This window comes from Oryctolagus cuniculus, chromosome Y (genome assembly GCF_051225735.1).
Source record: "Oryctolagus cuniculus isolate XC-2025 breed Fujian yellow rabbit chromosome Y, ASM5122573v1, whole genome shotgun sequence".
In the NCBI taxonomy this organism is placed as follows: domain Eukaryota; kingdom Metazoa; phylum Chordata; class Mammalia; order Lagomorpha; family Leporidae; genus Oryctolagus; species Oryctolagus cuniculus.
The window spans coordinates 7,627,759-7,655,638 of NC_142889.1; the positions used below are offsets into that span (position 1 = coordinate 7,627,759).

The window sequence follows — 27,880 nt, forward strand, 5'->3', positions numbered from 1 at the left end:
TGGCCATAGTACTTCTGCCCCTGTCACTCATGTGAGAGACCTCGGTGAAATTCTAGGCTTCTGCCTTCAATCTGGGACAGGCTTGCCATTGTGGTCATTGGTAGAATGAGCCAGTAGATTCAGGCATTCTCTCTCTTTTCTTCCCTCTGTCACTCTGCCTTCTAAATAATTTTTTTAGAAAATTCATTTGAAAGAAAATAAGGAGGAGATTCAGAGAGAGAGGTTTCATCTGGTTTACTCCCCAAGTGGCCACAATGACCAAGATAGGCCAGACCAAAGCCAGGAGCCATGAGCTTCCTCCAGTTCACCCCACATAGGTGTGTGGGCCCAAGAATTTGTGCCATCCTCCACTGCATTCTGGGCTCATCGGCACAGAGGTGGATGGGAAGTGAAGCAGCTGAGACTCAAATTTGGTGCCCATATGGGATTCCGGTGCTGCAGGCTATTGTGTCACTGCGCCATAACACATATACTCCTAAATATTTTTTTAAGAAAGTGCAAGAAAAGGCACCAGAATACCTCTTCACACCCATTAAGATGACCACTGTTGGGGCTGGCACTGTAATGCAGTAGGCTAAGCCTCCAAGTGCAATGCTAGCTAGTATCCCATATGGGTACTTGCTGCTCTTTTTCCAGTCCCGCTCTCTGCTATAGCCTGAGAAAGCAGTAGAAGTCGGCCCAAGTCTATGGATCCCTGCACTGATAAAGACTTGAAAAAGCTCCTGGCCTTGTATCCTTATCCCAGCTCTAGCCTTTGTGGCCGTTTGTGGAGTGCACCAGCAGGTGAAAGACTTTTCTGTTCTAACTCTACCTCTCAAATTAACAAATCTTTAAAAAAAAATGGATGTCCACTATTAAAACAAAAAGTTAACAGTGGGAATGTGGGAAAATTGGTACTGCCACTGTAGAAAATATCATAGCAGTTTGTAAAAAATTTAAAGATAGAAGTTCCACTTCTGCGTATAGACCCAAAAGAATTGAAAGAAATGTCAAAGCAGGCACACCAAGTTCAGAGTGAACATTCAACTTAGCTAAAATGCAAAGAGCCCAGATGTCCATCAACAGTGAACTGGGTAAACCATGAAATATTGTTCAGTATTGAAGGAAATTCTGTAGTATGTTACAAAATAATCTTAAAGACCTTTTGCTAAGTGAAATAGTGATTCCCTTGTTTCAGCTACATGAATTATCAAGAGACAGAAACTACAGTGGTAATTTAAAGGGGCTTGTGAGTGGGAAGTTTGTGAAAGTTGTTGTTTCAAATGAGTTTGTAAATGAAAAACATTTCTTTAGATCATGGTGATGGATGTATCCCAAAATGAATGCACTTAAATAGTACTGAATTTTACACATAAAGATAATTTAGAATATTAAATTTTATGTTACGTGTATTACAATAAAATTAGTTTTTCAAAAGATGAATAGGCACATTCTAGTGCACTGATGACCTCTTTAAACTTTAGTAAATATTCTACCTGTGACTCAAGCACTATGTATTTCTACGTAAATCTCTATGAAACCCAATATGACTGTTTTTACCCTTTCACAATTGCACAGAATTTTCCTCCAATATTTGTGAAATTATACTATTGATATGTATTGAGTAGAAATTCATTGGTCTCTTGATTATTTTATAAGGAATCCTGTTCTGCATTCCTCTCCCTTTTAAGTTGCACTTGTGTTTTATTCTTACCATTTGTATTTTTCCTTACTGAATCTCTGAAAAAAAGGGGGAAAGTAAAATAGTGTTAATCTTTTGCATATTTTACCACAGCAAAAAACAGAGGTTAAAAAAAAAACTAGATCTGTCTAGTTTCGTCTGTGTGACATTCTAGAAATGTTATCAGAAACTGATAGAGAATAATAAAAGATTGCCAGAAATTTGTAATAGTGGAAGGGGGACTGAAATATTAGCATTACTAAATATTGGGGAGTTTTAATGGATGATTTGGTATCTTTATTATGGTAGCTTTTGGTTTAATATCAAATATTTTTAGTTTTAGTTTTCATTAATTCATTTTATTCATTTGAAAGGCACAGTTACAGAGAGAGGGAAGGACAGGTAGAGCATTCTTCCTTCCACTGATTCATTCCACAATGGCCACAATGGCCAGGGCTGGGCCAGGCCACTTATAGGTTTCCCATGTGGGTTCGGGGCCCAAGGACTTGGACTATCCTTCAAAGCGGTTCCCACATGGCATGCCAGCACTGCAGGCGGCAGCATTCCCACTATGCCACAGCACCAGTCTCAGTACCAAATTTTTTAGGTATTGAAAGTTAACCACAAAAAACCGTAGATGCCTCTCTCTGGCACCTTCAAAATGATGCCATTATTATTGCTAAAATAAAAAGCATTAATTTGTCCTCTGATGTACATTATTATATGAAGACTCAGCTTTATGGTAGTCTGTGTTTTAGCAACATTACTTATTTTGTAAACACAATTGGTATTGTTTTCTTATGATTGATTCATCTAGATTTTAGTAATTGTTCAGATTACTTAAATCACGTTTAATCTGAAGAAAGCAAAACTTTCTCTTCTCTGAACAGTCATTTGAATGAAATAAAGGGATATACTCCTTTCACTATATCATCCAAAATTTAAGTAAAATTACTATGTGAAGATAGTAACTAGTTATCCATATAAGCATGAATTTCCACTCCTGTAAATGACATAATTTTATCCATTGAAAATGCCTGAAGGTACTATGTCACACCAGTAATTTTACAATAGTTTCTATACTGCAGAATCATGAACTTCACTTGTGTTTTCATTGCAACTCCATACATAGTGTCCATTTCACATTTCATCTTAAGGAATAAAATCTCAGTGTATGTTGCTATCATTTTTGTTTCTGTATTATATAAGTATATTCTAAGGCTGTATTGCTTATTTTCTTCCACTTTTTCTCAGGCTTTGGGGTGAACCTGTTAATCTTCGTGAACAACATGATGCTTTAGAGTTCTTTAATTCTTTGGTCGATAGTTTAGATGAAGCTTTAAAAGCATTAGGACATCCTGCAACACTAAGTAAAGTATTAGGAGGTTCCTTTGCTGATCAGAAGATTTGCCAAGGCTGCCCACATAGGTAAATACTAATTACATTTTTCTTGTATACTTCTTATTAGTCTTTTTTTAAACAGCATAAATAAAATTTTCACTAGTACTTACAGGAAAGCAGAGTACTATCAATCAGTTAATTATATTCAAACACAGACCCCTTTATTCTGTTTTTTTCTCTGGGTTTTTTTTTACTCTACTTCATGTATTATTATTTGTTTTGTGGTACCCTAAGCCATAAAATCACATTTTTCAAAAACTTACAGTTACTGCTTTATGATTTTCTGTTACATCATAATTAAAATAGTAATTGAAATATCTTAAAGTAAGTTTAGAGGATGAGTAGTAGCTCTAGAGTAATTGTTTCCTATCCATTACTTTCCAATTACCATTAATTCGGAAATTCTTGGGATATATTAAATAAGTTTGCATGTAAAATGTTTATCAAGAATGTATACATCAGGGATAAGCTTTGTGGCAGGCATAGTTAAACCTTTACCTGTAATATCAACATCCTCTATCAGAATGTCACGCCACTTCCCATATAGCTCCCTGCTGATACACTGGGAAAGCAGCAGATGATGAGCTATCTGTTTGTAACCCTGTAATCTGTATGAAAGACCTTAATGGAGTTTCTGACTCCTGGATTCAGCTCGGCCCAGCCTCAGCTATTGGCCCCATTTGTACAGTGAACTAACAGATGGGATATCCTCCCCCAGTACCTCACTTGCTCTCTCCACTCTCTTTCAAGTAAATTAATATTTTGGGGAAAAAAGACTTTGTAAGATCATATATTCCATTTATAGTTAATAAAAAAGGAAATTGATTTCCTAAGATGGCTAATAAATAGCTCAATATTTTAAATCAGAAAATGTCATCCATAGACAGTTTGCACCTATCACATGTCATGCAGAAGTCTTACTTTGAGGCTTAACCTCTTTTTATGGTATGTAATGCTGATGGGAAATCTTTTCTCATGAAAATACTACATCACGGTGGTATTTTCTGCAACAATCATTAAATATAAACATCAGTTGGATATAAATAAGCGCACAATGCGGTATTTTCTTCCTTTTTTTTTTTTGTTTTTTTGTTTTTTTTTGTTTTTTGACAGGCAGAGTAGACAGAGAGAAAGGTCTTTTGCTGTTGGTGCACACTCCAGTGGCCACCTCGGCCGGCGCGCTGCAGTCGGCGCACCACGCTGATCCGATGGCAGGAGCCAGGTACTTACCCTGGTCTTCCATGGGGTGCAGGGCCCAAGCACTTGGGCCATCCTCCACTGCACTCCGTGCCACAGCAAAGAGCTGGCCTGGAAGAAGGGCAACCGGGATAGAATCTGGTGCCCCGACCAGGACTAGAACCCGGTGTGCCGGTGCCGCAAGGCGGAGGATTAGCCTAGTGAGCCGCGGCACCGGCCTACAATGTGGTATTTTCAACAATAGGGAATAATTTGAGAAAAAGTAATATTCCTTAAATAACAACTTTATAATGTTAACAACACTATTCTTTTTTAAAAGATTCATATATTTATTTGAAAGGTAGAATTTAGAGAGAGAGACAAGGACAGATAGATCTTTCATCCACTGGTTCACTCCACAGGTGGCTGGAACTGAATTGATCCAAAACCAGCACCCAGGAGCTTCTTCCAGGTTTTCCAGGTTTTCCAGTTGGGTAGGAGAAGGCTAACGTTTTGGACCATCTTCTGCTGCTTTCCTCAGCATATTAGCAGGGAACTAGATCAGAAGTAGAACAACTCTTAGGGGACACTACTACACAGCTGCTTTACCTACTATGCCATGATGCCAGCCCAGTATATTATTCATTTTTTAGTAGAGAAACTTAATCACATTGTTTGGTCTGTATGGAAAATTTTTGCATGAAATAGTATATAATAAAAAGTATCTGATTGTTAGCATTTAGTCACTGTTGAATATTAATGTGTTGCTCTTCTAAATAAAAATACCAAAACTCAAAAGCACATTCCAACTACACTCATATTGTTAGCTAATAACAGGATTACATGAGTCCCATAGTTTTATTTTTTTATTTGCATGTGTTTCAAAAATATAACTTGAGGAACATAGTTTTTAGTTGATTGTGGGAGCTTTTGATTTAATATCAAATATTTTATTTTCCATCATCCTGCCTTCCCACATTCCCACCCCTCTTCCTCCTCAATCTTTTCCCAGTTTTCCTTTATACTTAGATTATTTTTTAGAAAACCTTTATTTAATAAAAATAATTTCAAAAGTACAACTTTTGGATTATGGTAGTTTTTCCCCCATAACCACCATCCCACCCACAGACTATCCCATCTCCTGCTCCCTCTCCCACCCATACTTCAATAAGATTCATTTTGGGCCAGCGCCGCGGCTCAATAGGCTAATCCTCCTCCTTGCAGCGCCGGCACACCGGGTTCTAGTCCCGGTCGGGGCACCAGATTCTATCCCGGTTGCCCCTCTTCCAGGCCAGCTCTCTGCTGTGGCCAGGGAGTGCAGTGGAGGATGGCCCAAGTACTTGGGCCCTGCACTCCATGGGAGACCAGGAGAAGCACCTGGCTCCTAGCTTCGGATCTGCGCGGTGCGCCGGCTGCAGCGCACCAGCCGTGGCGGCCATTGGAGGGTGAACCAACGACAAAAGGAAGACCTTTCTCTTTGTCTCTCTCTCTCACTGTCCACTCTGCCTGTCAAAAAAAAAAAAAAAAAAGATTCGTTTTGAACTAACTTTATATACAGAAGATCAACTTAATATATACTAAATAAGGATTTCAACAGTTTGCACCCACACAGATACACAAAATATAAAGTACTGTTTGAGTAGTAGTTTTACCATTAATTCTCATAGTACAACACATTAAGGACAGAGATCCTACATGGGGAGTAAGTGTACTCCCATTGTTGATTTAACAGTTGACACTTGTGACAGTTGTGATGTCAATAATCACCTGAGGCTCTTGTCATGAGTTGCCAAGGCTATGGAAGCCTTTTGAATTCACAAACTCTGATCTTATTTAGACAAGACCATAGTCAAAGTGGAAGTTCTCTCCTCCCTTCAGAGAAAGGTATCTCCTTTGATGGCCTGTTCTTTCCACTGGGATCCCAGCACTAATTATTGAATAAATTGTCCTTGCTCCAGAAATTGGAGCAACCAAATATAAGTTAGTTGTAGATGTTTGGATTGACTTCTGGTGTTTTATTCTGTTCCATTGGTCTATCCATCTGTTTCTGTACCAGTACCATGCTGTTTTGATTATGCTTGCCCTGTAGTACGTCTTGAAATCTGGTATTGTGATGCTCCGACTTTTTTTTTTAAGGGAAAGGAGTTTATTGGGCGAAACCCCTCAGACTGGAGGGAAGGGACAGAGAATGAAAAGAGCAAGAAGGAGAGAGAGACAGAGCAGAGATCAGGAAATGGGTCCTTTTAAAACTTTCCCATGGGCCGGGCAGGGAAGTAGGAGCAGCGAATCCCATTAGGATAGGGGTGGAGCTTGACACCAATGGTTGGGCCATGTGGTTGTCTCTAAGATTGGTTTAGCTATTCTCTTGTGTTTCAATATGAATTTCACCATACTTTTTTCTAGATCTGAGAAGAATGTCTTTGGTATTTTGATTGGTATTGCATCGAATTTGTAAATTGCTTTTGGAAGTATGGAAATTTTGATGATATTGATTCTTCTAACCCATGAACATGGAAGATGTTTTCATTTTTATTATCTTATGTTTCTTTTTTTAATGTTCTGTAATTCTTATCATAGACATCCTTGGTTAAATTTATTCCAAGATATTTGATTTTTTTTAAACTTTGGGTCACCTATATATAGAATCATATCATCTGCAAATAAGTACAGTTTGATTTCTTCCTTCTCAATTTATATCCCTTTGATTGCTTTTGCTAGCCTAAAAGCTCTGAATAAAACTTACAGAACTATATTGAAAGAGAACTACAGGCCGGCGCCGTGGCTCAATAGGCTAATCCTCTACCTTTGGCACCAGCACACTGGGTTCTACTCCCAGTCGGGGTGCCGGATTCTCTCCTGGTTGCTCCTTTTCCAGTCCAGCTCTCTGCTGTGGCCCAAGAGTGCAGTGGAGGATGGCCCAAGTGCTTGGGCCTTGCACCTGTGTGGGAGACCAGGAGAAGCACGTGGCTCCTGGCCTCAGATCAGCACAGTGCACCAGCTGCAGAGTGCCAGCTGCAGCAGCCATTGGGGGATGAAGCAACAGAAAAGGAAGACCTTACTCTCTGTCTCTCTCTCTCTCTCACTGTCCACTCTGCCTGTCAAAATTAATTAATTAATTAAAAAAGAAAGAACTATAGACCAATTTCCATAGTGAACATAGATGTAGAAATCCTTAGCAAAATAATGGCCATTTGAATCCAACAACCCATCAGAAAGATCTTCACCCAGACCAAGTTAATTTATTCCTGTTATGCAGGGATGGTTCAATATTTGCGTAACAATGTGATACACCACATTAACAAACTGAAGAATAAAAACCTTATGATTATCTCAATAGACAGAAAAATAAAATACAACACCCTTTCATGATGAAAACCCTAAGCAAATTATTTATAGAAGGCCGGCGCCGGGGCTCACTAGGCTAATCCTCCGCCTTGCGGCACCAGCACACCAGGTTCTAGTCCCGGTTGGGGCACCAGATTCTGTCCCGGTTGCTCCTCTTCCAGGCCAGCTCTCTGCTGTGGCCAGGGAGTGCAGTGGAGGATGGCCCAAGTGCTTGGGTCCTGCACCCCATGGGAGACCAGGATAAGTACCTGGCTCCTGCCATCGGATCAGCGCGGTGCGCCAGCTGCAGCGCGCCGGCCGCGCCGGCCATTGGAGGGTGAACCAACAGCAAAGGAAGGCCTTTCTCTCTGTGTCTTTCTCTCACTGTCCACTCTGCCTGTCAAAAAAAATTATTTATAGAACAAACATTTCTCAACACAGTCAAGGCAATCTATGACAAATCCATAGCCAGCATCTTGTTGAATAAAAGTTAGATGCATCCCTGCTGAGATCTGGACGCAGACAAGTATGTCTACTCTCACCATTGCTATTCAATATAGTCCTGGAAAATTTAGCCAGAGCCATTAAGCAAGAAAAATAAATCAAAGGAATACAAATTGAGAAGGAGGAAGTCAAATTATCCCTGTTTACCAATCACATAGCTTTTTGTTACAGGCCATTACTTCTTACAATGTACTGTTTTTCTTGGAATATCTTTCAATCACAGGTAATCTTTAAAATGTCTTTTTCTTTTGAGTTGATTTATGATTATATAGCAGCTGGCTTAATAGGCCATTTATAAATTTATTTTCTATAATAGCTGTTCTGCAAGTACTGCTTGAATTCATTTAATGGTTTAAAAATAATATACCCTGCTTACCATTTGCTAGTTTTTTAGCATGTGACAGAAACTCTGAAAGTAGACTTTATGTAAAAAATCATAATTTGAGATGCTAACTCATTTCCACACTATTTAGTTCTCTAAAGTAAACAGTGGAGGCATAAAATCATGCTGATCTTTTAACTTGTGCATAGAGAAAGCTTCTGTAACAGAAAATTAAAAACACTTTAAAATTCAGTTTAACAAAGTTTAGAATAGCCTTTTTCAGAATTTGGTCAATCTTTACCTTTACCTTCATGTAAATAACTACTTAAACAGATAAATACGGGAAACAGTGAGGCCAAATAAACTCAACTTCAAATTATCACCTCATGTAGTAAACTGAATCAGTTTTGCTTATTATTTATTCCCCAACTTTAGAGTAAGCTAGGAATGAGATACTCTCTAGCATGTTTCCAGTGAAGGTGAAGATAGGCATTAATGTGTATAAAGAGTCTGATATAGTATCAGAAAATAAAGAATCAAAAAGGATAGTTACTCATTACAAACACTGATAACTCATGGATTAATGATATAATAAATACTGAAAATATATTTTTCATCAAGTTCACAACTTTAAGTATACAGAAACTTTAAGAATCAACTGTTGTTTTTTAAATAATTCCTTTAGATATGAATGTGAAGAATCTTTCACAACTTTGAATGTGGATATCAGGAATCATCAAAATCTTTTGGATTCTTTGGAGCATTATATCAAAGGAGATTTATTAGAAGGTGCAAATGCATATCGTTGTGAAAAATGTGATAAAAAGGTATGCAGTCTGTGCATTTTAAGTGTTGTCATTGGGGGCCAGCACTGTGGAGAAGGTGGTAAAGCCTTCCGCTTGCAATATGGTATTCCAGTCCCAGCTGCTCCACTTCCAATCTAGTTCACTGCTAAGGAGTCTGGGGAAAAAGTGGAAGATAGACCAAGTCCTTAGGTCTTATTGTCTCTGTGGGAGACATAGAGAAGTTCCTGTCTCTTGGATTCAGCCTAGCCATTTTAGCCATTTATTTATTTATTTATAAAGATTTATTTTTCATTTATTTGAAAGACCAAGTAAGAGAGGTAGAGCCAGAGAGAGAGAGAAGTCCTCCATCTGCCAGTTCACTCCCCAAATGGCTGCAATAGCCAGAGCTGAGCTGGTCCGAAACCAGGAGCCAGAAACCTCTTCCAGGTCTCCCATTGCTGATGCAGGGGCCCAAGGACTTGGGCTGTCCTCTACTGTTTTCATAGGCTGTAGCAGAGAGTTGAATCAGTGCAGCAGCAAGGACTCTCGAATCAGCACTCATATGGGATGCCGACACAGCAGACCAGAGCTTTAACCTGCTGCACCACAGCGCCAGCCCCCGTTTTGGCCATTTAAGGAGTGAAGCAGCAGATGGAAAATATCTCTCTTTACCTCTGTCTCTCCTCTGTAACTCTGCCTTATCAAGTAAACCTGTTTTTTAAAAAAGATAATCATTAAGTAGAATTAGAAAGTATCATGGTTGTTCATGCTTATTCTCAAAATTACCATCTGGTCTATTTCAGCTTTGTTATAATGATAGCAAAGAGGAAGTCAAGATGACACCTAATTAAAATATACCAGGGGATAATACATTGCTGATGATTGTTCTTGCCATATGAATAATTTGGGAAAATCATTCTTCCTGCAGTTTAAAAGCTTTCTATCTTTACTCTAAAGTAAATTGCTGTTTAACTCCTGAAACTAGAAAAGTTGATGATAGGAAATATTCTTCCTTTCAAGTTCTTTTTTTATTTTTTATTTATTTATTTATTTATTTTTTTACAGGCAGAGTTAGACAGTGAGAGAGAGACAGAGAGTAAGGTCTTCCTTTTCCGTTGGTTCACCCCCCCAAATGGTCGCTACCACTGGCACTGTGCCAATCGGAAGCCAGGAGCCAGGTGCTTCCTCCTGGTCTCCAATGTGGGTGTAGGACCCATGCACTTGGGCCATCCTCCATTGCCTTCCTGGGCCACAGCAGAGAGCTGGACTGGAAGAGGGGCAACCGGGACAGAATCCGGTGCCTCAACTGGGACTAAAACCCAGGGTGCTGGCGCTGCAGGCAGAGGATTAGCCTAGTGAGCCACAATGCTGGCCCTCTAGTTCTTTATTACTCCTAAAGTCCAAGAAGTTTTTGTTGATTGTGTTTGATTGTAGACTTTCCCAAACACGTGCAGTTTAACTAACAGATCTCATTTTTAATTCATGGGATGAAAAAATAACACGTCATTGAAGTTACCATACAATATAAATATATACGTATTTCTTTGTCCCTTACCTTGCAAATGGCTCTTGTTGTTTTTTGTTTGTTTGTTTGTTTGTTTGTTTGTTTGTTTGTTTTGACAGAGTGGACAGGGAGAGAGAGAGGGACAGAGAGAAAGGTCTTCCTTTTCTGTTGGTTCACCCCTCAATGGCCACTGCGGCTGGCGCACTGCACTGATCCGAAGCCAGGAGCCAGGTGCTTCTCCTGGTCTCCCATGTGGGTGCAGGGCCCAAGGACTTGGGCCATTCCTCCATTGCACTCCTCAGCCACAGCAGAAGGCTGAACAGGAAGAGGAGCTACCTGGATGGCGCCGCAGGCAGAGTATTAGCCTATTGTGCCACGATGCTGGCCTGCTCTTGTTATTTTAACCTAAACTCTTATTAGATTATAATTGTAAAGCTATAGTAACTTATCTACAGCCTCTGAGACTTTAAACAATTTCTTCTCTTTCTGACATTCTTAATTCACATCTTTAAAAGTAATGCAATAGGTAGGACATTTTTTCAGAAGAGGATTAAATCTGTTAATGTAGATTACAACACACTATAATTGATATCTAGGTGACATAAATATTAGCTGCTTTATTAAATTACTTAAAATACTTCTTCAGTTTACTCATAGAAAACTCAGTTGCATTAAAGTATCAAGGGGCTGGCACTGTGTCATAGTGAGTTAAGCTGCCAGCTGTGATTCCAGCTTCCTGTTAGCATATTCAAGTCATGGCTGCTCCACTTTGGATCCAGCTCCCTGCTAAAGCACCTGGGAAAGCAATGAAAGATGATCAAGCTCCTTAGGCCCCTGAATCTGAGTGGAAGTCCTAAATGGAATTTTTGGCTTCTGACTCTGGGCCAGCCCCCAGGTGCTCGGACATGAACCAGTTGGTGGAAGATAACTGTCTTCCTCCCCTACCCCCACCTCATTTTCTTTCTCTCTGTTTATGTGTATATGTGTGTGTTTCTCCTCTCTGTAAGTGCCTTTCATACAAATAAATTTAAAGAAAAAATAAACATCGAAGGAAAATAACAGTGAGATATCTGGTCAAATGGAGCTAGGTATTCAACAGTGCTATTGCTTACATGTAAATCTGATTTTGGAACTTGGAAGAATGAGAGGATATTTACATAGTTTTATAAATATTGTTTAAAATATCGGTAAATATTGTTTAAGTAGGTTACAGAATCCAGTCCTCTGGCACAGCAAATTAAAGCCACAGCCCTAATCGGTGCTGTTACGAGTCCCAGCTCTGCTACTTCCAATTCAGCTCCCTGCTAATGCACGGGAGAAAGCCCTGGTACTTGAGCTTCTGAATCCAAGCAGAAGACCCAGAAGAAATCTCTGGCTCCTGGATTCAGCCTGGCCCAGCCCCAGTCACTGTGCCATATGGGGAGTGAACCAGATGGAAGATTTTTCTCTGTCTGTGTCTCCTCTGTAACTCTGCCTTTCAAATAAATTAAATAAATAAAAAAAAAGAAAGAAATCAGTTATAAGAGAATTACTAAAATTGTGTTATCATTTGTTAATCTGCAACTAAGTCTCAATTGGTTATAAAGTTCACTTTATATTTTTATTGTGTTTGGGTTGTAAGATAACATGCATTTGTATTTTATGTATTGTAGGTTGACACAGTAAAGCGCTTGCTGATTAAAAAACTACCTGCTGTTCTTGCTATCCAATTGAAACGATTTGACTATGACTGGGAAAGAGAATGTGCAATCAAATTCAATGATTATTTTGAATTTCCACGAGAACTGGACATGGAACCTTACACAGTTGCAGGTGTTGCAAAACTGGAAGGAGATAACATAAGCCCAGAAAGTCAGTTAGTTAAACAAAATGAGCAGTATGAAAATGAGATAGCACCAGACACAAAATACAGACTTGTGGGTGTGCTGGTACACAGTGGTCAAGCAAGTGGTGGACATTATTATTCTTATATCATTCAGAGAAACAATAAAGATGCACAGAGAGAACGCTGGTATAAATTTGATGATGGAGATGTAACAGAATGCAAAATGGATGATGATGAAGAAATGAAAAATCAGTGTTTTGGTGGAGAGTACATGGGCGAAGTATTTGATCATATGATGAAGCGCATGTCATACAGGCGACAGAAAAGATGGTGGAATGCTTATATACTTTTTTATGAAAGAATGGACACAATAGATGAAGATGCTAAGATGAGAAGATATATATCACAGCTGTCTGTCAGAAGACCCTATCAGATTATTATGTCTCCAGCTATTGAGAGAAGTGTACGGAAACAAAATGTGCAATTCATGCATAATCGAATGCAATACAGTTTAGAATATTTTCAGTTTGTGAAAAAACTGCTTATGTGTAATAGTGTTTACTTAACTCCTGCTCCAGGTAAGTTTGTGGAAAGTAACTTCTCATTGATAGAGTATTCTTACTTCACTTGTAGAGTTTCTGACAATGTATGAAAACGAAAACGTTTCATCTTTTTCTTCAATTTTCTTGATTTTTTTGTCATATAAAATTAATAGACATAATTTCTTTAAGTGTGTCACCATTTTTTTTATAAAGATGTATTTATTTGAAAGTCAGAGTTATAGAGAGAGGAGAGGCAAAGAGAGAGAGAGAGAGAGAGAGGTCTTCCATCTGCTGGCTCACTCCCCAATTGGTCGCAATGGCCAGAGCTGCACCAGTCCGAAGCCAGGAGCTTCCTCCAGGTCTCCCACATGGGTGCAGGGGCCCAAGGACTTGGGCCATCCTCCACTGCTTTCCCAGGCCACAGGCAGAGAGCTGGATGGGAAGTGGAGCAGCCGGATCTCGAACCGGCGCCCATATGGGATGCTGGCACCGCAGGCCAGGGCACTAACCCGTTGCGCCACAGCGCCGGCCCCTAAGTGTGTCACCATTTTATGTCATTATTTATTTGTCTACTTATCTGTGTCATTATATCTGAGGGACAGAAATATGCAGAAGGCAAGAAACAGAGTTCCCATGCACTGTTCTACTCCCTGAATGCTGCTGTCTCCAGTCTTGAAGACAGGCAGGGGCCAGGATCACAGTCCAGGTCTGTAAAATGGGCAGAGACCATGACATTTGAGCTATCACCACTGACTTCCAGGGCCTATATTGGTAGGAAGCTGGAGTGAGAAATCAAGCCCAGGCATTCCACAAGCATCTTAATTGCTGGGCTAATTACCTGCTCCTGGTTTAGTTGTTTTAAAGTAGAAAACTTAAGACATCCATTTTGAATAGTGGGCCTTAGCATTTGGAAAGACAGAAGATCTTTGATTTATGATAACAATTTTTTCAACTCAAAAATTAGTTTGAAACTTGGCTTAGCGAGATGCTAATATTCACTAAGCATTGTTTACCTAGGTAAAGATTTTTGTTTATTTATTCATTTAGAAGGTAGATTGGCAGAATTCACTCCACAGATGGTCACCACAGCCATTCCAAAGCTTAAAAACTCCATCCTAGACTCCTCATATCAGTGGCAGGGACCCAAACATTTGTCTCATCTTCCAGGGTGTTCCCAGGCACATTAGCAGGAAGCTGATCCAGAAGCTGAGCAGCCAAGACTGAACCTGGCAGTGTGATCTTCTGGTATTATAAGCCGCAGCTGTATCTGCTATACCACCACACTGTCTCGGATATTTTTTAGTATAGGTTTTGAAAATAAAAATGTTTCTGTATTTCTTGTTTTAAGGACGAGATCACTTATTGCCTGAAGCGGAAGAAATCACTATGATTAGTATTCAACTTGCTGCTAGATTCCTGTTTACTACTGGATTTCACACAAAGAAAATTGTCCGTGGCCCTGCCAGTGACTGGTATGTGTCTCTGGGTTGCATTTATGTTATAGTTGGTTTGATTATTTATTATATAGGTTTGTTATTTTTATAACCTTAATATTTTAAAATTTCAAATTTGTGATTAATGTATCACTAGTATTGGTGAGAAAGATCTTACTAAAATTAAATTACTTAATCTAAATGTGACCAACTTTTATTAAAAATTCAGGGTCATATCTAGTTTATTTAATTTTGAAAGTATTAGGCTTTATCTTTCTTAGATTAAATTCTCACATAATTTATAGTTAAAAAGTTTTAAAATAATCTGTTATTATTCATTGAATTCAGATGACTTTTTTAAAAAACATTTATTTATTTTAAAATCAGAGTTACAGAGACAACGTTAGACAGAGATTTCCATCCACTGGCTCATAGCCCAGATGGCCACAACAACTGGAGCTGGGCCTGGCCAGAGCCAGGAGCTTCTTTCAGGTGTTTGGTGTGGGTGGCAGAGGCCCAGCCATTTAGGCCATCCTCTAGCCACTTTTTCCAGGCCATCAGTAAGGAGCTAGATCAGAAGTGGAGCTTCTGTATAGGATGACAGCTTTCCAGGCAGTGTCTTTACCTGCTATACCACAAAGCCAGCCCCCAGATGACATTTTAATATACCTTTCTCTTCCCGAAAGCAATCAAAACAAGTACAGTAATAAAAATTGATATATCTGGTTCTATTGTAGGTATGATGCCCTATGTATTCTTCTCCGTCACAGCAAGAATGTGCGCTTTTGGTTTGCACATAATGTACTTTTTAATGTGTCAAATCGTTTCTCTGAATACCTTTTGGAGTGCCCTAGTGCAGAAGTGAGGGGTGCATTTGCAAAGCTTATAGTATTTATCGCACATTTTTCCTTGCAAGATGGGTCTTGTCCTTCACCTTTTGCATATCCAGGACATTGTACTCAGGTAATGCTGTAGTTTGTCTTTAATAACTAAATATTTATAATATGATAAATTCTATTCTGCAAGTTCACATCAGCTAACCAGTGCCTCTTTGCAATGAAAACCCATACAAATATGTGTATTTTTAACTTAATTATGTGTAATTTAATATTTTGTATTACGCTTACAATGTCAAAATTATTTGAAAATAATAATTTTGGTGTGCATTGATAAATGAGGGGAATCTCTGGTCTGTTAAGAGTTTCAGTGTGTTTAATAAATATATTCAGAACGTAGTAAATCTGCAGATTATTTTATGCTTGATTTAATTTTATAATGGCTACCTTAAGCGTTTGTTAAATAACTTGATCTCATGACAAGCTAATTGGTAGGTTTTTAATTGCAATAGTTTAAAGAATTTACAATGAAGGTTGCCACAGTTTAGTCTCTTTCATAAAGAACACTATATTTAATCATTTCTTTCTTAAAAATTTTGCCGTTCTGGTAGACATGACCCAAGACTGTTTTTATGTAAATAGCATTATGCTGCTTCTACATGTTACTGCTGGCAGTATAACCAATATTTATTTTCACAGATATATGATAACTTGAGTTTGAGTGATCATTTACTAAGAGCAGTGCTAAATCTTTTGAGAAGGGAAGTTTCAGAAAATGGACGTCATTTGCAGCAGTATTTCAATTTGTTTGTAATGTATGCCAATTTAGGTAAGGAATTAACATAATTACTTTTCATAATTATAAATCAAATGAAACCAATTTAATCAAGTTCTGAGACACACAAATAGAAACAATATTTCATTTTCAAGTCCTTAACAGTTACTGAAAATTTTGGGTTTTTTTTCCTTTTTCTTTTCTTTACTTTTTTTCCAGAAACCATTTATTTAGTTATGCGTACTTCATGCATTTCATAATTACAACTTTAGGAACACGGTGATACTTCCAACCCTACCTGTCTCCCACCCACACTCCAACCATCTTCCTTCTCCCTCTCCTATTTCCATTCTTATTTTTCACTAAGATTATTTCAGTTAACTTTATACACGTAATTTTTTTTTTTTTTGACAGGCAGAGTGGACAGTGAGAGAGAGAGACAGAGAGAAAGGTCTTCCTTTGCTGTTGGTTCACCCTCCTATGGCCACCGCTGCTGGCGCTGCGGCCGGTGCACCGCGCTGATCCGATGGCAGGAGCCAGGAGCCAGGTGCTTTTCCTGGTCTCCCATGGGGTGCAGGACCCAAGCACCTGGGCCATCCTCCACTGCACTCCCTGGCCACAGCAGAGGGCTGGCCTGGAAGAGGGGCAACCGGGACAGAATCCGGCGCCCCGACCGGGACTAGAACCCGGTGTGCCGGCGCCGCTAGACGGAGGATTAGCCTAGTGAGCCCCGGCGCCGGCCTATACACGTAATTTTAACCCTATGCTGAATAATATTTTGTTTTAACTTTTTAGTGATACTGCCCATCTTGAACTATAAGTTAAACTCTTACCTTTGTTTCTCTGACAGTATTGTCAAATCGAACACTGATTCAGGTTTTTATCTCTTTAGTGGTGCTTTTTGAAAAATACTGATGTCTAGGCCATATTTTGTAAAGGATCCCAAATAATTGTGGTCCTTAGTTTTATTAATCAGTTATAAGTAATTTTTGTTTAAACAATGCTTGATGAATCAACAGTAATGGTGTCACTTATTGAGAGAAGAAACCTAGCAGGAGCACTGTTGGAATTATGTTGTGGTGTAGCAGATTAAGGCAACGGCCTGCAATTCAGCCATCCATATGGGCCCTGGTTCAGGTCCCAGATGATCCACTTCTGATCCAGCCCCCTGCTAGTGGCCTAAGTAGCTTGGGTTCCTGCACCCATGTTGGAGACCTGGAAGAGCTCCTAGCTCCTGACTTTGGCCTGGTCCAGCCCCAGCTCATGTGGCCATTTGGGAATTAGCCAACAGATGGAACATCTCTCACACTTTTTCTCCGTTCCTCTCTCTGTAACTCTACCTTTCAAAAAAATAAATTTAAAGGAAAAAAAAGCACTATCTGGGCAGATAATATTTTAACAGCATAATAAGTCAATATTAGTGAGATGTTTATGTCCTGGACTTTGAATCATCTAAATGAATATATTCTTTACCTTAGATTTCATCAGAAAAAAAAAACAGGTCACTTAAAGGGAGTGGAAACTAGTGAAATAATTTAAAGAGATAGATAGGAGAATCCATAAGTCAAAGGTGAAGCCAGGAAAAAAATTTTAAAAAATGAAAAAGGGAATCCAAGAGGAAAAACTTCCAAGGAGGGGGCGTACTTAAGTAGCCAAGAAAATTGAAAAAGGCGTAGAGGTGGAAAAATGAGAAAAACACAAATAACAAAAATAGGTTTTTGTCTTCCAAAAGTTTTATCTACATAAAGTAAAAAAACATTAGAAATTTTTTAAATAGTTTTTATTTATCTTTAATTTAGCTTCTATCTTACTGAATTATAATGAGACTTTCCTGAGTCATAAGAGAGTGTACATTTCCCTTAGGGGCACATGTAAAATATTAAGCCACGGACCGGCACTATAGTGCAGCTGGTTAACACCCTGGCCTGAAGCTCTGGCATCCCATATGGGTGCCAGTTCTAGTCCTAGCTGCTCCTCTTCTGATCCAGCTCTCTGCTTTGGCCTGGGAAAGCAGTAGAAGATGCCCCAGGTCCTTGGAACCCTGCACACATGTGGGAGACCTGGAAGACTCTCTCTCTCTCTCTCTTATTTCTCTTCTCTCTGTGTAACTCTCTGACTTTTGAATAAATAAATAAAATCTTTTAAAAAAATAATAAAATATGCCAGAGGCATGAATTATTATTTCAGAGTTGCAGTACTTAATCTTATTTAACTAAATTAGTAATAAACTGTTCTGCCTTCATTCTATCTTCATTCTTCTTAACTGTTCTGATCAAGGGAGATGAATTTGTAATTAAAAGATTAATGCTCTGTTCTAATTAGTTTTTTATTATTACAACACTATTCATCCTTTCTTACACTTATTCTTACTGTTACTATTCCCTCTCTTTTTTTTTTTAGGCATGGCAGAAAAGACACAGCTTTTGAAGTTGAGTGTACCTGCTACTTTTATGCTTGTGTCTTTAGATGAAGGACCAGGTCCTCCAATCAAGTATCAGTATGCTGAATTAGGCAAATTATATTCAGTGGTGTCACAGTTGATCCGCTGTTGCAATGTCTCATCAAGAATGCAATCTTCAGTCAATGGTAAAGTAGAATGTTAGCTTCTTTACAGTAATTTTTCAATAATAGTAGGTCTATGTGATAATTTTGAAGTAATTTTGAACATTTATAAAAATGAAGAAAGAATCTGAAGGCCTATGCTTCTGAAATATTTTACCTTATTTAGAAAATACTTTCTTTAAGAATTTTGAATGTCTTCAATTCTTCAGTTTCTGCATTAATTTTGGTATTTTATCATCCTTGAATCTCTATTCATTTAGTAAATTTTTTATTGTACCAAAGAAATGTAATTTAAAATGAGAATTTATTTTTTGATGTAAGAAAAGTAGATCTGTTATTGGCATTTCATTAATGACAAATCTGTTCTAGGTAATCCCCCTCTTCCTAATCCTTTTGGTGACCCTAACTTATCACAACCTATAATGCCAATTCAGCAGAATGTGGCAGACATTCTATTTGTGAGAACAACTTATGTGAAGAAAATTATTGAAGACTATAGTAACTCTGAGGAAACCATCAAGTTACTTCGTTTCTGCTGCTGGGAGAATCCTCAGTTCTCATCTACTGTCCTCAGTGAACTTCTGTGGCAGGTTAAAGAAAAGTATTCGTAAATCTATATTTGTTTCATTATTCCTTCAAGTAAGTAATTTACTGTTTTACCTATTTTTAGGTTGCATATTCATACACCTATGAACTTCAGCCATATTTGGGTCTACTTTTGCAAATTTTACTGATTGAGGATTCCTGGCAGACTCACAGGTGAATATTCTTTGCTACTAGCATAATTAACAATTTCTCAAGTTCTTAAAATTAACTCTTGGTAGCCAAAAAATACTAAAACCTTTTTGAGCTCTTTTTAATCGTCTATGTATTTTAAAACGCAACATAAAATTACATGAAATCAGGCCGGTGCCACAGCTCACTAGGCTAATCCTCCGCCTTATGGCGCCGGCACACCGGGTTCTAGTCCCAGTCAGGGCGCCGGATTCTGTCCCAGTTGCCCCTCTTCCAGGCCAGCCCTCTGCTATGGCCAGGAAGTGCAGTGGAGGATGGCCCAAGTGCTTGGGCCCTGCACCCCATGGGAGACCAGGATAAGTACCTGGCTCCTGCCATTGGATCAGCGCAGTGCGCTGGCCGCAGTGGCCATTGGAAAGTGAACCAACGGCAAAAGGAAGACCTTTCTCTCTGTCTCTCTCTCACTGTCCACTCTGCCTGTCAAAAAAAAAAAAATACATGAAATCACAATTTTGTAACTTTATTTTATTTGTATTTCTTTTTTATCAGTGCCCCAGATTCATACTTAGTACTAGTTTTCCCATCCATTGAATGTTTATTTTACTCTTTAAAGAAATGTAGACTTTTTTTTTTTTTTTTTGATAGGCAGAGTTAGGCAGTAAGAGAGACAGACAGAGAGAAAGGTCTTCCTTCCATTGGTTCACCCCACAAATGGCTGGCGCACTGTGCCGATCTGAAGCCAGGAGCCAGGTGCTTCCCCCTGTTTCTTCCATGCAGGTACAGGGCCCAAGCACTTGGGCCCTCCTCCCCTGCCTTCCTGGGCCACAGCAGAGAGCTAGACTGCAAGAGGAGCAACCGAAACAGAATCAGGTGCCCCAATCGGGACTAGAACCCGGGGTCCAACACCACAGGCAGAGGATTAGCCTAGTGAGCCGCGGCGCCAGCCAGTATACATAGACTTTTGGTAGCTATTTAACTGCTTTTATTATTTCAAGTGTGTGTGTTTTACAGTTAATTATGTTAGATATGTTTTTTATTTATAAGTAATCCCTAGCCGACTGTCCTTATATGAGAAATCAGAGTAGTAATTTTAGTATTGATGTTATCCTACTCACAGGCCTATGTAGTCTGCAGTAAAAATCAGTTTGAAAATGATGTATAGGAGGCAGCATTGTAGCATAATGAACTAAGCCACTGCCAGAGATGCCAGGATCACATATGGGCACCAGTTCCAATCCCAACTGGGAAACCAGCAGAATGTGACCCAAGTCTGGGTCCCTGCCACCCGTGTTGGAGAGCAGAGTGAAGCTCCTGGCTCCTGGCTTCAGTATGTCTCACACCTGGCGATTGCAGCCATCTGGGAAGTGAAATAGCAGATGAAAGATCGATTTCTCTCTCTCTCTCTGTTATATATAAATAAATATCCTCTCTCTCTAACACATTCAAAAAATTAATAAACCATTTAAATAAAAGCCAAATGCTATGAAACAAAACCTATAGTCATTCAGTGTGCATTTCAGTTGGTATTTTGAAATTTGCTGATTTTTTAAATAGCATATTTTAATGAAATCATGTTTTTAAAAACTCTTTGTAGGCATATATTATATAGTTTGTGACTTTCAATATTTCAATAAATTAATCATGCCCTGTGCTATTGTTTCATCTTTAGAAAATAATAACACAGGGATAAATATTGGATTAATGTGGACAGTATTGGATTTACTGTACACAATTAGTAAAACACTGTCATTTTAAGCCAAAGCTTGAAATATTTTATATAATGAATATTATTTAATAAATAGTGTCCAGTAGATACGAAAACATGCACTTTATGATACTACTAACTATTCTAGGCAACATGCTAGTGGTGATATGGGAAAAGTATTGAAAATCTTTTCATTATAATTGAAACTAAATAATAAAATATATACTGTCAATATTGTAAGAAGCAAAAATCTTACAGGTATGATTTTTGTCAGAAATGAATGGACCTTTTTAAATTGTATTTTCCAAATAATTTTTATTCCTATGGGGCAAACAAAACCACTTGCTATCAATTGGTTTCTAATGATATTCCATAAGATAAAATGCAATTGGCTATATAGAATATTTTGTCAGTCATGGCCAAAGTTGTTCTGTGTGTCATGTATGTATTCTTGCTTTTAGAATTCAAATTTTTTACTGCCAAATTATATCACTTTTTTGTAGTCCCTGGATCCTAAATTTACAATTTTAAATAAAAGTAAAATAAAATCTTACCAAAATGAGCTAATTAGAAGCAAATTAACTAAACTAAACAATCTTGTAGTTAATTCCAATAAAAATAACACAACATCATTGTCCTTAACTCACTTTTTGTAAGGCACTTACATTTAGTATAACAAAAGTAATTTGTATTGGTAACTTGTTAAAAACCTAGACACTTTAAGTCACTTTGCTAGCCAGCTCCCCAACTTTATCTCTGTAATATTGGCAGACTATTTAACCTCTGTGTACCTTGTCTCATCTGTCAAATGCATTTGCTAACACTACCAAATAAAAGAAATTATCTCTGAAATTAATTATGCATAGAAACATATCAGATGTTAGCTAATACTGTACTTTAACAAAATTTTTTATATCTGGTTATTTCTTAGAATTCATAATGCACTTAAAGGAATACCAGATGACCGAGATGGACTGTTTGACACAATCCAGCACTCTAAGAATCACTATCAAAAAAGAGCATATCAATGTATAAAGTGCATGGTAGCTTTATTTAACAATTGTACTGTTGCTTACCAGATTTTACAGGTAAGAATGTTTTCTTCCATGACAGTTTTACACAATTCTGAATCTGAATTTAGGACTACTTTAAAGAAAAATGAATGAAAATTTAAAGTTGACATTCTAATTGACATTGAAAATTATTCGCAAGTTCTTTACATATATAATTTTATTGTATTTTCAAGGGTAATGGAGATCTTAAGAGAAAGTGGACCTGGGCTGTAGAATGGCTTGGAGATGAACTGGAAAGAAGACCCTATCTTGGGAATCCACAGTACACATACCATAATTGGTCTCCTCCAGTACAAAGCAATGAAACATCAAATGGTTATTTTTTAGAAAGATCACATAGTGCTAGGATGACACTTGCAAAAGCTTGTGAACTCTGTCCAGAGGAGGTAAAAAAGAATTTAAAGTTACAATTGACAGCAGATAGAAATGGTAGAGATAAAAGTAAATTCTTATGTTGTAGGCCAATATTTGTTAGATAGTGTGTGTTGCAGTTTTGTTATTTCATCAGTTAGCATAGATACTTATTTTTAATAGAGTTTGCTTTTGGAAACAAATTGCCTAAAAATCATGTATCTGAAAAAATAATTTTTTCTCTGAATTATTTTATCTGTAGTAAATGAAAGATGTTGAAGTCAGCATTGTGAATTTTTTTAATTTATCTTAAAAGAGATTAAAAATAAATCTGGAGTTACTTTTATAGCCATATTATTTTTTTCTGCTTAAGAAAAGTGTGACTTTACCTTTTCAGATAATCATAGATATCTTTTTCTTTTTTTACTTTTACTAAAATATAAATCATAAATAATAGAAATATTTAATAACTAAAATACATCAAGCCCAGCAAAAGCTCTAAGGATTGTGAAAGCCAAATTTTTTGTCTGCAAATCTTTAAAATTAGGAGCCAGATGACCAAGATGCCCCAGATGAGCATGAAACCTCTCCACCAGAAGATACCTCTTTGTATCTCCGTGTATCTGGATCTCAATATCAGCAGGTAAGAAGGAATTATTTAAAATTTTATCTCAAACCAATTTTTATGCTTTATTTAAAGTACATTTTGTTTTTTTCTTAAAGTTGCCTGACAGCCCAGACTGAATAATAATAAACTATCTAGAACAGCTTTGTGCCAAGCTCAAAAGAAGAATGTTTGGACTGTATCATACTGAAAGATTTTTCATCTTACCCCTGTGGTATTTTCCCTATTAACTAGGCACCTACCGGGTGTTACTTAATAAAATTGAGTGGTATTTCTTATCAATGTAAAATGAGTCATATTTTGGAGAAATGTGAAGCAAAAGTAACTTGATTACTTAGTCTAAAATTCAGTGACAGTAACAGAGAAAGGAAGGAGAAGAGAAACAGATACAGAAAGACAAATAGAGTTCCTACCCTCTTTAACTTTGCACATAACCACAAAGCCAGAAACGTGATTTAGGTCTCCTTTGATGTAAGGAACCAAAACACCTGTGCCATTACCTTCTGCCTCCTAAAATTAACATTGGCTACAAGCTGTAATTAAGAACCAGAGTTGAGATTAGAACCCAGGCACTTTGAAGTGGGATTGGGTTTTCTTAACCACTAGGCTAACTGCCCACTTTTAAAACTATTTTGGAGACCAGCATTGTGGTTGATACAACAAGTTTAGCCACTCCCTACAATGCAGCCTACCATATTGGAGTGCCTATTGAGTCCCTGCTGCTGTACTTCCAGTCAAATTCCCTAGTTTTTTGCCTGTTATTGCCTCCCATGTGGGAGACACAGATGTAGTTATAGGCTCCTGAGTTTGGCATGGCCAAATAGTTGTGGCCATCTGGTGAGATGGAACATTTCTGTCTATATCTCTCCATCTCAGATCAGTCTGCCTTCTAAATAAATAAATAAATCTTAAAAAAAAAAAGACTTCTTAATAAAAATGCTTTTAGAAATCAGTAGGTGGTTTATTGTGGCAAAGGGGATACAGAATGACAAAAATAACATAGAGAAGAAACTTCATGAGAACTTTTCTTTTGAAAATAAGTATTTGGAGGGAAAGATTCTAGAAAAATTACCTTAAAAGTTAAGCCACAATTCAGTAACCAGTTCCATTCTCTTCAGGCTGTTGTTCTTAAATTTAGTATGTCTTATAGGCCGGCGCCGTGGCTCAATAGGCTAATCCTCCACCTTGCGGCGCCGGCACACCGGGTTCTAGTCCCGGTCGGGGCGCCGGATTCTGACCCGGTTGCCCCTCTTCCAGGCCAACTCTCTGCTATGGCCAGGGAGTGCAGTGGAGGATGGCCCAGGTGCTTGGGCCCTGCACCCCATGGGAGACCAGGAAAAGCACCTGGCTCCTGGCTCCTGCCATCGGATCAGCGCGGTGCGCCAGCTGCAGCGGCGGCCATTGGAGGGTGAACCAACGGCAAAGGAAGACCTTTCTCTCTCTGTCTCTCTCTCTCACTGTCCACTCTGCCTGTCAAAAAAAAAATAAAATAAAATAAATTTAGTATGTCTTATAATTACCCAAAAGTACTTGGAAAGAACATAAGTTCTTATTTTTTTTAAAGATATATTCGTTTATTTGAAAATCAAAGATCGAGGGAGACAGAGAAATGTCTTCATCCACTGATTCACTCTTCAAATGGCTACAGTGGCTTGAGCAGGGCTAGGCCAAAGCAAGGGGATTCTTTCTGTTTCCCAATTGAGAGCAGGAGCCCGAGGACTTGGGCTATCCTCCACCACCATTCCAGGCAATAGCAGGGACTGGATTGGAAGCACAGCAGCCAGGACTTGAACTGGCACCTATATAGGTTGCCAGCACGGCAGACCAATTGCTTAACCTGGTATCAGCCCCAGCAATGTAACTCTTTAAACACTTTCGCTGTGAAAGTAAAACCAGATACCATCAGAAACTCACAGATTTGTGTGTGCACATTTTCTCAAAACACTTTATCTGCTTGTTTCTTATTTTCTTTCTAATATAGAAATCAGTTTTATAACTGCTAGGGAGTTTTTTAAAGTTCTAGGAATAAAATAGTTCTAGAGCAGGAGTGGAAAGCTTTTTTTCTGCCAAGGGACATTTGGATGTTTGTAATATCACCCATGGGCCATATGAATTTGTCAGCTTAAAAACTAGCCCACAAGGCCAGCAGGTAGCATAAGAGGTTAACCTACTGCCTGCAGTGCCAGCATATCCTTCATGGATGCCAGTTAGGGTCCGAGCTGCTACACTTCCAATCCAACTCCCTGCCTATTCCTGGGAAAGCAGCAGAAGATGGCCCAAGTCCTTGGGCCCTTGTACCTACATGGGATACCCAGATGAAGTTCCTGGCTTCTGGCTTCAGATTGTATCAGCTGTGGCCATTGAAGCCATTAAGGGAGTGAACCAATAGATGGAAGATCCCTCCTTGCCTTCTCTAACTCTGCCTTACAGATAAATAAAATTAAATCCAGTCCAGCTCTCTGCTGTGGCCTGGGAAGGCAGTGGAATATGGCTCAAATCCTTGGACCCTACACCCACAGAGGAGTCCAGGGGAAGTACCTGGCTCCTGGCTTCAGATCAGCACAGTGCGCCGGCTTTAGCAGCCATTGAGGGGTGAACCAACGGAAAAGGAAGACCTTTCTCTCTGTCTCTTTCTCTCTCACTGTCCACTCTGCCTGTCAAAAAATTAATTAATTTTAAATCTTAAAAAAATTAGTCTGCTATGAGTTATTTGAGTTTTGAGTCTACTATTTGTTGGCAGAGCCAGCCCAGATTATTTTACAGGCCTCATACAGCTTACAAGTCAGATTTTCCGCCCCTATTTTAGACAGATTTTGTCCCATCATTATAAAGTTTAATTGTAATGTATGAAAAGTTTGACATGCAAATCTTTTTCATCCTTTTAGAGTACTCATGTGCATGGACAGCCATATATAGGACCAGCTGCTGATTGCTTGAACAGCACTCAGAAAACTGGCCAACAAACAGAAGAAAATTACGAAGCCAATGAAGAAGTATCCTTATCTCAAATAAAGAATCAATGAAATACATACCATTAGCTGGTTGTTAAGATGCAATACTCGGGCCTTACAGGCCAAAATTTCCATGCCTGAGTAATATATTAAAAGTAGAGAAGCTATTCCAAGTCAACATGGAATTGAGAGTCTTTTCACGGTCACATACGCAGAAATTTGCTATCATTATAAACTGCACACAGGATAAGTGTATAGTGTTTTATAATAAACGGCTATAATACTATTTAAATGGCAAAGGTGTATATAGTATATTAATGTTTGTTAATTCTTATGCAAAAACCTTTCTGTGAAAAAGCTATATACAAACACAAAAATAAATTCTCTTAGTGCCCATTGCATTCTGCAACTAGTGTTGCTTGCCTCATACACATCAACCTGTTTACGAAAAACAAGAGAGAAAAATAAGGAACATAAAATAGCCTTTCCACATCAATCCAATCAACAGTTCTTTTTAATTCTTGTTTTAGGATATGTACATCTTGTAGGTAACTTGAATTATATGTTGATGTGGAATTCTTCTGATGTATTATTCCTAGATATTTTTCTTTATATTTTTATTTTGATTTTAAGTGGATCACTTTAGTTCTGTAGTCATGTTGTAACATTTAGCATGACTTCTCACCAGTGGGAAGAGAATTATCCAACTGATAGAAGTTGTCCAAAAATGGCAGTTTTATCAGACTCATTTTTCATACATCTTAAGATAAATATGAAATGGAGAGGAATGTGACAAGCAGTTTTTATTGCACATATGTTCATCACATTTAATATTTGATGATTCAGTAGCTTCATGGGGTAAAGAATATTGGTAGGAATTTTGAAGTATGAGAACAAACGTTTAAAACTTCACTATGCCAGAAGGTATGAGACATAATGAAAGACTGTATTTTGGTGTGTACTTGTTCTGGTTTTTTGGCTCTCTTTTTGTTATAATTTATTAGATATAGCTTCAGAAACTTTACTTCCGTATTTCCCACAAAGTGAACAGAAACAGTAATCATAATGCTTTGAAATGCCATTGTACCAATATTATCTCTGAAAGCAAGACTTATAGTTGTTTTTCCATTGTTTCAAAACTCTTATTGTTTGATGGTATGTTTAATAAAATATGTTCTTCTGTCCAACTAGCATAAATCAAAAGTGCCATTTTTAAAATAGACACTTGCTTAAGGATTCCAAGAAACTTACGAGTTAATGCTTTGTTAAGAAGAGAATTGGTAACTTTTGAATGTATACATATTTTGGAACCTATCAAAAAACCAAGTATCTGCCAACAGTTATAATATGTCTATATATTACTTAAATATTTTGCTGTTTTGTTTTATAGAAATTATTTTGCTGAATTCACAAATAGAATTTGATTTAAAAAGAATTTTGTCTCTTTACTTTCTTGTTGTTTCTTATATTCTTAAAGAGTACACATTAAAATTTTATTATTTGTATAGTATGCATTACATTGAATTCAACATTCCAGACATGGTGAATTTTTGTGCATAAAAATGACTTTACTAAGGATTTAGAAAAGCAATTACATTATTACATTGTAAAACATTTGCTGTCATATTCAGTCTGTCATATTATGACATTTTTATAAACCCAGTTCTTGTTATTTTAATATTTAAGTCTTGTCAAGGCACCATAAGTACCAAATTAGTGAATCTGGACTCATTTCAAATGCCTAATCTTTTTCTTTTTTTTAAAAGCTTTTATTCAATGAATACGCTTTTC

At 37.9% G+C, this 27,880-nt stretch overlaps 1 protein-coding gene across 7 annotated transcripts in view; it reads left to right on the forward strand.

Moving 5' to 3' along the window:
• Window positions 1-27,524, forward strand: part of LOC149119192 (ubiquitin carboxyl-terminal hydrolase 9X-like) — a 158,621-nt gene extending 131,097 nt beyond the window's left edge. For 5 of the 7 annotated variants that reach the window (XM_089324988.1, XM_089324987.1, XM_089324989.1 and 2 more), the window contains 13 exons: window positions 2,915-3,088; window positions 9,073-9,214; window positions 12,329-13,079; window positions 14,392-14,515; window positions 15,214-15,439; window positions 16,012-16,141; window positions 18,488-18,673; window positions 19,019-19,239; window positions 19,320-19,408; window positions 22,021-22,177; window positions 22,336-22,548; window positions 23,061-23,156; window positions 26,024-27,524. In XM_089324988.1, coding sequence (XP_089181114.1) covers window positions 2,915-3,088; window positions 9,073-9,214; window positions 12,329-13,079; window positions 14,392-14,515; window positions 15,214-15,439; window positions 16,012-16,141; window positions 18,488-18,673; window positions 19,019-19,239; window positions 19,320-19,408; window positions 22,021-22,177; window positions 22,336-22,548; window positions 23,061-23,156; window positions 26,024-26,161 — 2,647 coding nt within the window. In that variant the 3' untranslated portion in view covers window positions 26,162-27,524. The remainder of the gene's footprint in view (window positions 1-2,914; window positions 3,089-9,072; window positions 9,215-12,328; window positions 13,080-14,391; window positions 14,516-15,213; window positions 15,440-16,011; window positions 16,142-18,487; window positions 18,674-19,018; window positions 19,240-19,319; window positions 19,409-22,020; window positions 22,178-22,335; window positions 22,549-23,060; window positions 23,157-26,023) is intronic. The other 2 variants (XR_016228584.1, XR_016228585.1) reach the window with 2 other exon arrangements.
• The last annotated feature ends 356 nt before the right edge of the window (window positions 27,525-27,880 follow it).